The sequence below is a fragment of the Scomber japonicus genome, chromosome 13 (assembly GCF_027409825.1).
Source record: "Scomber japonicus isolate fScoJap1 chromosome 13, fScoJap1.pri, whole genome shotgun sequence".
Classification (NCBI taxonomy): Eukaryota; Metazoa; Chordata; class Actinopteri; order Scombriformes; family Scombridae; genus Scomber; species Scomber japonicus.
The window spans coordinates 23,877,438-23,887,971 of NC_070590.1; the positions used below are offsets into that span (position 1 = coordinate 23,877,438).

The 10,534-nt window shown below is 42.0% G+C and overlaps 1 protein-coding gene across 1 annotated transcript; it reads left to right on the plus strand.

The window, feature by feature from the left end:
- The first annotated feature begins 1,871 nt into the window (after window positions 1-1,871).
- On the plus strand, window positions 1,872-9,666 carry adora2b (adenosine A2b receptor). The gene is made up of 2 exons (XM_053331036.1): window positions 1,872-2,194; window positions 8,931-9,666. The coding sequence occupies exons 1-2, from the start codon at window positions 1,875-1,877 to the stop codon at window positions 9,664-9,666; spliced, it is 1,056 nt and encodes a 351-aa protein (XP_053187011.1). The 5' UTR covers window positions 1,872-1,874.
- Window positions 9,667-10,534: the final 868 nt, after the last annotated feature.

The following is a 10,534-nucleotide window of genomic DNA, read 5'->3' on the forward strand; positions in this document are numbered from 1 at the left end:
GGGACGAGACACAAAAAACCGACTGAGCACCGCGAGAGTTGCTGAATAGTTTTGTAGAAATATTTTTTAATGAGAAGAGGTTGATCTCTGAGGATCGACCGAATCCAACCGTCGTACCGTGTCCTCCTGTGCCATTTCCCTCCCATCGAGACTCTCGACAACTATGGTACTGCAGCTGCTTTGCAAAACAGATATCTATATTTCGCATGCCATGTTAAATTATGAAGGAGAGAATAACTTTTACTATCTTATGAGGCACAGCACGCCTCCATTTGCAGATGCCCTTATGTTTTGAAAGATAAAAGTGTTATTTATTTATTTACGAGAAACGCATCCCGAGAGGTGAGAATGTGCACAGAAATGTCTGCAGTTTTCTATTCACGGATGTCAGATTTGAAGACCTGTTGGATGAACATTGCTTAATAAAGGATTGTTAAGTTTTCTTTCATGTTTTCTTCGTGTAACAGTTTTGGCACAAAGATGCACTGTTGTTTAGTGAAGCTGTGTGTGTGTGTGTGTGTGTGTGTGTGTGTGTGTGCTCAGCAGCCTCTCAGTGTAGCGCTGAGTGTGTTTTAAATAGATTCTTGTCTTGCTCCAGTTTAGGTTAAACTGCTTTTCCACTGTGCCCATTAAAAGCACCGTGCCAGGGTTGTAAAACATTGGGTTATGTGGGAACACGGAGTGGAAAAGGGTTGCCTGCTTTTTGCACACTCACACACCTTTTATGATAGGGTTCACTTTTGGCAGCTCATTTTAAAAATGGATTGAAATATTTAAACACTGAATGAAACAAAGACCTGAATGAGTAGAGGGCAAACTTGACAGGATTTGTTTGATGATGACGCTGAACACTGTTTAATCATGTGGACAGTTACTCATCACCAATTCTAACACACATCTTATTATTATGCGCCTTTTCTTCTCTTTAAAATGATTATTTCATTACGTTACTCGCTGACTTTGCGTCAGACAGGAAAGGAAGCTAAACAATAATTCGCGAACACTTTAAAAACATGACTAAACCCAGTTTGGCGTCGCTTTAGTGCGTGGGCAAAACTCCGATTTCGGACTGATTGAAACCAGATGCACCCGTGTGTTTGTTTAGCCGTGCCGGTGTGCGTGCGTGTGCGTGTGCGTGCTGTACACACAAGACAGCGGTGACATTAAACGGGATAGCACGTGTTTAATTGGCGCGTAATTACGCACTGCGGACCTGACGCGTAGGGATTCCACCTTTATCAAGCTACATGTGTAATCGCGTGAGAGAGAGAGAGAGAGAGTGTGTGTGTGTGTGTGTGTGTGTGTGTGTGTGTGTGTGTGTGTGTGTGTGTGTGTGTGTGTGTGTGTGTGTATTTGGGGCGTGGCCTCCCTCTGAATTGAGAGTTTTTTTTCTCGCGTTTCTCGCTCTACTTCAAAACTGCTGTGTTGAGGAGTTGTGTGACAGATGCCGCACAAACGCTCCACGGTTCGGACGCTGTTGGTGTGAAAACATCCACAGACGATGTGCAGGTACATTAAGGTGAGCTGAAACCATCTCCACATTATCTGTTTTACAATAGTTAGATTTACGCAGCAGGCGGAGGGATGAATGCAGTAATAAGCAGCTATTACATATTTACTCAACTTTGTGATGCAGAAGTATTCTAGCTTTTTGTTAAATCAGATCATTTTCTTCCTCACACAGATGGCTGCTTCTGCTGCTCACACTTGTGGAATATTCCTGGATTACAGCGAAAAGACTTTACTCCATCGGGACTAGGAGCTGTGTGGTTGTGTGTGTGTGTGTGTGTGTGTGTGTATGTGTGTGTGTGTGTGTGACCTTCTTCTCTGTGAACAGCCTGCAGATTTCGGTCCCCCGTCACACTCTTGCTGAGATGACTACGTTGTACATCGTGATTGAAGTAATAATTGCTGTTCTGTCCATATCCGGCAACGTCCTGGTTTGCTGGGCTGTCGCGATCAACACCACTTTGAAGAACGCCACCAACTATTTTTTGGTGTCCTTGGCTGTGGCTGATATTATGGTCGGTTGCCTCGCCATCCCCTTCGCCATAACCATCAGCGTCGGCATACACTTGGACTTCTATGGATGTCTCTTCCTGGCCTGTTTTGTGCTGGTGCTGACCCAGAGCTCCATCTTCAGTCTTCTAGCCATTGCTATAGATAGATATCTGGCCGTCAAAATTCCTCTGAGGTGAGATTTTTAGGTTTTTTTATTTAATCTCTGATGTGGAAGTAATGTGCAATCTTTTTCTGCTGTTGAAAGCTGTTACTGGTTTTTCCCTAGGAAACTCCATCTAACAGATTAGTGCTGTAGGCGTGAAGATGACAATGTGTAGACGATGAAACACCTCTTAAACCACCTCTCATTTTACTTTCTTCTAATGAGTTAAATCAGTGAATTATAATCCTCATTTCAGGGGAACTCTTTGACCTCTGGCAGGGACCCCTGTTGGTTTTTGGATTTCAGCCAACCAGTCTTTTCTCTGCTGGAAATGTGGCTTTAATCTTGTAATAACTTGGTAATGCAGGTACTAAATAAGCAGAAAAATACTGACCACCTTTTAAATCGTCTTCATAAAAGAAAAACATTTTTTTACACATACAAATATGTGTAAATCCCCTAAATGTTGACACATGTCCCCTATTGTAATCATTTGAATTCAGATGGTGGAAGATGAGTATCAGCTCTGTGATCTTATGAGTCAGTTTCCCACAGAGCTTATCTACCTTGTGTGAAAACAGTTGTGGTTAATATCTAAACTCATAATGATAATCAGATAATACCTCTACATGGTTTCAATCTGACTGCGGCACATGATTAATGATTGAGGTGACTGATTTATAATCTTGATTCTATAACCTGAAGGATTCAGGTGATGCCACTTTACATTTGCCTGTGACTTTAAGTATTCCAACTGCAGATGCACAAGAAACCTTCATGTAAGTAGCTACTTGAATTACTTACAGTTTTAAAATACAGTTGGTCTTAGTTGACCACAGTCGCCATCTGATGTGCATATCATCAGGCACTTGTGCAAAGATGCAAAGCATTTAAATGCTAATTTGTCATGGATCGATACCTGGCCATAGCTGCCACTTCTATTGATCCTGAGGCCAAAGGCCACAGATCCAGCGAGCGTGTCCACAGTGAGCCTGACGAAACACAAACAAGCAGATCAGCTGCCAGCAGAGACACATGTCCGCACACTGAAGAATACAACCTCTCTTATCAGATAGGAATTGTCTGTGTCCAGGTGTTGTTGCTGCTGCTGTTGTTTCTGGCATTTCTCCATGTCAGAGAGAGTTGTCTTTTTTTTTGTTTTTTTTTTTAAGGGAGGAAACAGTTGCTACAGTTTCCTTGTGGTTTGGAGGCTGTTTTTTGCACTGTGGGGCTGTTGCTAAGCCGGTTGATGTGCTGTCATTTCCATTAGCTTCAAACTCTGGCAAGAAAGGACAGTTTGACACGAGTGTGGGATGGTCTGCTACCAACCAAGGGGTATAAAAATCCCCATTTGTGCTTCTATTTTTTGACTTACGACAAAATAAACGGCACCCTCTACTACCTTCTCACACAGTAAACATTTTATTTTCTTTAAACACGCTCATAACATTCTCTGTAAGAAGTTTCAACATGACATTATATAGTTATATAGCTCAACCACACCACTCCCACAACACTCACACACGTGATAATAAAATGTGTGTGTCTATACCCAGCTCATGTTACATGTCCACATCGATGGCTGGTGTGTGTGAACTCGCACTCATGCATGTCGTGTGTGTGTGTGTGTGAGTGAGTTGGGCCAGTCTGCAGGCCTTTGGGGCCACGATTCAGTCTTAGATTAAAGTGTTTTCTCAGCTGTTTTTAGTGGAAGTGAAAGACCAGAGCCAGATGTTTTAAACCCCAGGAGATAGCAGAGCGGCTCGCCCCCTCATCGCTCTCCTCAAGCCCTCTGAGTTCCCTCTTCACATTTCTCAGAACAAAAAGACCCTCGAGTTATTTTGTCCTGTTTGACTTCTCAAATCATCTGTTCAGGCACGTCCCAGCCCTGGAAGCATTGTCTGCTCTAACACCGCTGGCTTCATCCTTGCTCTGGTCAGTGGTGAGCATCATCTCTGGCTGCTTTCAGCTTCCTCATTTCAATGGACAGTTAAAGTGGGTGTGGTAAAGTGTTGACTGTTAAACCACCCTGGCACTTCCCAAATCACTCTTGATGTAAATTAAAAAATTAGGAAACGTGACGCCAACTTGCAGTATAACTGATAAAGATTTTTTGATTTGTCCGACACGGATAATGATCAGAAAACAGGGTGGAGATGGAAATATGCATCAGATATAAACAGTGAGGGATTATCAGTGAGGAATACATTCCCCACAACAAATGCAGAGTCCTGAAATGACCTGAGATTAGCTGTCAGATAATTAGGAGTTGGGTAACGATGTGTGTATGGTGTATGGTGATCTTCAATTTTTCGGATCGGAAATCTAAACAATGATTTAAGATGAGTTGAAGCATTTCAGTTTCATCCAATGTTTAACACCAACTGCACCAACTTTTAAATGACAGTGAGAACACTTGCTGTGTTTAGAGGGTACAGTAGGATTTTTAGGGTTAGTATGGATTGTACTAAGTCTTCTTGTTGTCAACATCAACAGGGAATAACTTTGGTAATTTCCTGATTTTTCATCTAGCTCCATGATGAAAACTCAGGAAATTACCAAAGTCATTAGGATATATTGTCTGGAGACCATGAATGTTCATATAAAAATGCATAACAATCCATCTAACAGATGTTGAAATATTTCAGTCTGGACAAATTGGTGACCAGCCAGAGAGTCTTTGTCAGGTGTCAGGACTTTTTTTTTGTTTTGCACAGAGTGCTGTTGAGCTTGAAGGAGGTTAAAGGGTTAATCTCATGGAAATCACTGGTCGGAGGTTGTAACGATTTGTATTATTGTAGTAAAACCAAGCTGACCACCGCCTCTGTTTTCTACGAAGAAGAAAAAATCAACTATCAAACCTACGGGCAGATGATGAGTATTTGATTTCCGACATGCAACCTTTGGCTGGAACGACACTTTGTCATCTTGGAACAAAAAAGATTCACAGGAGTAGCAGTTGAGTTTCACAGCAGGACACGCAGAGAAATAGTTTATCTATATTATTCTTCCTGTCTTCTGTCAAAACATTTCTTGTATCATCATATCTTTGATGATTTTGATCTTTGAAGAGCATGAGAGCTTTACAAATGTGTGGCTGCTTTACATGGTTGTTTTCTCAACTAGTCGTGCAAGTTGTACAACTTGTCTGTAAAAGACGTACTCACAAATACAATTCATAATGCAAATGCTGCACAGTTGATTTTGCATACAAACAGCCAGACTGCCTGAAGAAAAACATCCCTTCAGTGTTATCAGCGTGAACGGTCGGCCACCTGTTACACTGTGTTTGAAGCTGAGCTGTGGATACTGCCAGGCATTTAAACGGATGTTGTGAACATTTAGTGTGTGTGCGTGTGTGTGTGTGTGTGTGTGTGTGTGTGTGTGTGTGTGGCCTGGCAGAGGTCTATGGCCCTAGGCGGAAGCACAGCCGAAGAGAGAAGAGAAGTGATGTATAAAGAACAGAGCAGGGTGAAAAAAAGAGAGAAGAAAGCAAAACAAAGATAGATGCCAGCGTGCTGTCGTCATGCCAGAACTAATCCATTCAGCCGGCCGGCCGTTCTCTGCCTCCAAAGAGAGAAAAAGAGAGTGAGGGGCGATGTGCGGGACCCCTGGGAAATGCACTGCATGTTTGACAGAGGGGAAGAAGAGGATGGAGACATACGGGGGAGATGTGGAGGTGTGCAGGTCATCGTGTCCTCGCCTCCTCTCTGTGTGGTCAGAGTGGTGTATTATTCATGGAGACCGGCTCTCCTCCCTGCTTGGGGGGGGGGGGTGTCGCATGTTCATAGGCGCACACCACCGATGAATAATTGACTGTTTTTACGTTTGTTATGATTCTTATAATGCCAGTAGACTGGGCTAATAATTAAAAAGTTGCGTCGTCTCCAGTAACATGACTTTCATTTACAAACAAACTGTTCATCTGTAAACAGACACAGACAGGAAGTGTTTGCAATCAAGTCACATATTTTCTATCGTTTGAAGCCACTTCCTCACAGTCTGGCTTCACTTTCATATCTCACAGCCTGTTCAAAGCATGACGCTGGCTTCATTTTATAGCTTTATCCATAGAAAAATCACTCGGAGTGGCCAAAATCAACAAGGATTTTCTTCCTTCTAACAGCTATTGCCTGTGTGACCACTGCCTGACACGCTTACAAACTGAAATCAAAAAGTCAGATATGAGTGGCACTGCTGCGTGTGGTAACAGAAGACAACCACAGCCAGCAGTCAGTGGGGAGGGTGCTGTTTTTAATATCAGCACACATGCACATCTGGTTCAAATGAGGTTAAAATGTATAACTATGTCTACTTAAACAATTAAAGCTGTATTTCTGAGAAACAATGAGTCAACAATAAATAATCAATCATAATATTAATACAGGATATGTTACTACAGATTAACACGTGATTCTGATCAATTAAGTGTCATAAATCTAAGCTACAGATGAGGGGGAATAGTTTCTGCCTGTTTGTTTATGATTGATTGATCAACCTTTTGAAATGGGATGTGAGTACCTGCTACGCTTAAAATATAGCTGAAGTGAAACAGCACAGACAAGGTGATGTAGCTCATGGGTTCCCACTGTGTTGTCACTGGAGTCAGAAAAGAGAAATACAACTCAGGCTTGAACCACTCAGGCGTCAATTCATCAGTGTACACGCAACACTTTACATCATCATCAGAAAGGAAAAGGTGTATAGTCTATTTTTCAGCCATTACTGCACATGAACTTCTCCACACAGTTTCTGAGGGTCAGGATGAGGAGTAGATTCAGAAAGAATACATATGTTTTTTTTGGGTTCGTTTTTTTTTTTTAAATAAAATCTCTCACAAATCCTTATTTCCATATTTTTCCCAGTATAAGAGGAAGTGAGATTCTGTCTCAATCTGTTTTTTTATGACAAAGCAAACACAGCCTGCGTCGTCTGTTCTGCCCGTGACGGCCTGTTTCTGTGGTCAGGCTGCGTCCACTCAGTCTCAACACTGTCAGCATGTTTCTTAGTTTTCTATCAGTCATTGTGGTCAGGTATTCTGCCTCCGTGTACTCTCTGTTTAAGATCAAATAGAATTATAATGACATTGTGATTTGGTGGTTTTGGTTGTTTTGAGATGATTTGGTTGGGTCAGACTGTCTGGTGTGTGTCCTGAAGCTCTAGTGTGTGTGTGGGCAGAGCTCCGGGACACTACACACTGTTAGGGCAGAGAGTGTGAGTATTGTTTTGGGGTTTTTTTTAAGTGTGAACTCATCCTTTAAAATATTTGACTATCCATTAAAAAATGTTAAGTAATGAAACACAGTGAAGTGATTTTTTATGTTTTTTAATTACAGAACAACAAATCCATTTTGTCATTTATAATATGATTCATTAACAGTAATTTAGCTAATGGCTTGTAAATGACACAACAGATTAATGTTAGAACTTACTTATTAATCATTCACTAACGACTCTCCTGTCATTCACTGAGGTTTTAATGATGATTTACAGTGGATTATTATAAATTGCCATTTAAAGTTTTGATATAATGTGAATGTGCACTTCAGCTACAGTGGTCAGATGAATTATTTGGGGCACTTCAGGCACAGGCTGACTCGTGTGTGTGTGTGTGTGTGTGTGTGAGTGTGAGTCATATCCATGCTGATGCTCGTCTGAATCACTTAAAGGAAACTGCTGGTTCTGCTTTGAGTGCAGTTCATATGATGGCGACAGTCAGGACGGCACTAGTGTGAGTCAGCCCTGCATCTCGACTTGCAGTCTCTATTGCACCTGCTGCGCCGAGGCTGTCAGTGAAGCCGCAGCTCTATGGGTGACATGTGGAGTCAGTGTAAAGTTTATGAAGCTGAGGCTCAACCTTCACCCATCCATGAGGTGTCAAAACATGAAAAGGAACTAGTGCAACAGTATCTGCTTCAATACAGTACAAGGGTGAGAAAAGTGAAGTGTATTTTGGCGGATGGAAGCTTTCAGTTGCTAACTTTGTCACCGTTCTCTCCAGCTTACAGTAAATGATAATACCGCAAAGATGTGAGTCACCCTCACATCTCAACTGAGGTGTGTAAAAGAAAATACACAGAGTATGCAGGCTGTACAAAATGAAACAAAGCACCATGTGAGACACTGTCAGAGACTGCAGCTGCAACATCTTCATTTTGCAACTTATTACACCACTCTCTTAAAAGTGGAAATTCCCTTCAGCTATTTACTTTTAATTACTTTTTTCTCATATTGTCATGTTTTGCAGCTGTTAAAATTTCTCTTGAATTAAAGGGTGTCGTTTCCACTGAAAACAGAGGATTCACTAGAATAATTGTTGTGAGCAAACACATGGGAGCCATGTGGGAAGGATGTGATATGTCAGTTAGGCCACACCAACAAACTGCACGACTGAAGCCAAGGACACAAACCAAGATCCAAGATCAACATTTAAGTCTTACTAACCAGACCGCTCTGCTAGCCTCCAGTTTTGTTGTGATTTTGAGACTTTTGAAAGAAAATGAAATGAAGACACAGGCATGAGAGGTACATGGGCAAATATACACACAACATAAAATAGTTCAAATAAATTATAAGATCACAGAAAAGACAAGAAGTCATGTTTGCAGTCTGTTGTCACATGTTTTATCCGTCACAGCTGGCCTGTTCTCAGTCTCTAGAGTCTCCTATTTTCAGAGTAGCACATGTCCTAAAACTGCCAACTTGAAAATACTTTAAATAGATACTTTAAATAAACAGAAAGTAACCTCTGCTGTGTTTCCTCCAGGTACAAGGAGTTGATGACGGGAAAGACAGCCAGAGAGATCATCGCTATTTTATGGATCCTGTCCTTTGTCATCGGCCTGATCCCTTTCTTTGGCTGGAACAATAAGCACATTGGCTGCAAGAACAAAAGCAACAGCTCCGATGCAGACAACACTACAAACACTAGCCTCACGGAGGGGCAGAGGAGTGGAGACTTGTTATGGAGCTGCAAGCTCCAATGCTACTTTGAGAGTGTGGTGGACATGCACTATATGGTCTACTTTAATTTCTTTGTGTGCGTGCTGCTACCGCTGATCATCATGTTGGGCATCTATCTGAAGATCTTCACCGTGGCCAGGAAGCAGATGAGACAGATTGAGCTCAAGTGTGTGGGCAACGGGGACAGCCATCACCACGGGCTGCTGCAGCGGGAGATCCGGGCCGCCAAATCCCTCTCCATTATCGTGGGACTGTTTGCTCTGTGCTGGCTGCCCGTCCACATCCTCAACTGCCTCACGCTGTTTTACCATGAGCTGGACAAGTCGCCCATTGTCATGTACGTGGCCATCATTCTGTCGCACGCCAACTCCGCGGTCAACCCCATCATCTACGCTTACCGCATCGAGGACTTCAGGAACACCTTCAGCAAGATCCTGGCCCGGCACTTCCTGTGCCGCCGGGAGGATCTGTACCTCAGCTCCAACGGCAGCAGGCGCAACAGAGACCAGATCCACATGACCATCGACCCTCTGCTATAGAGGGCCGTGACAGAGTCTTTCATGTCAGTTCTGTTGTTTCAGTTTTGAATTTTATGTCCATGTGTTTCTAATGTTTACAAGAACAAGGGTATGATCTGTGAAGAAGATGTCAATCACGCCTTGAATGTGGACATTTATTTATGAATCGTGCCAAGTATCAGGGGTCAAGCAGTGAAATGTTGAATGGAGAGTCTTATGTAACTTTTGTATTGTGAAGGAGTTTGTTTAGGTTTTTTTTTTTTAACTGTTGAAGCTAACTGGATTTGTAGGACTGTGAATAGGATCCAAACTTTGCTACATTCTGAAATGCTATTTATCATTCTGACTCCACCCTGTTACAACCTTAAAACACTCCTGCTGTTTTTTACTGTCAACAATCAGTGCCACTGTTTAATTATTTATTTATTTACAACACCTTATCTTTTTTGAGAATGTACAAGATCAACTAAAAAAAACATAAACTTTGTGAGGCTAGATCTGTGCTTGTGGACCTAGAAAGGTACAATAGAAGTAGTCAGCATCCGTGCTTATTTTTTTGCTTGTGACCCTTTTTTAAATGAATTCATTGTCATGATCCTCAGCACAGGCTTCACCTGTTGAAAGTAGCTGTTATAAAACTGTTATTGCTCATAGACGACCCAAAATAAGACCGTAAAATACCTTTTGTATAGCAGAGTTTTCTACTAAGCTGCTGCCTTTAACTAAGTGCCAGTGTTTGCAGGTGTTGCTGCACTAAATCCTCCACAACAAAAATGTATACAGAGGCACACAGTAGTCTGCTATATCCCCAAGAACAACAGAGCCTCTCATGCAACAAATATAATAAGAAAAGGGGGAAAAAAAGAAAAAAAAGAAAGAAATGCTGCAT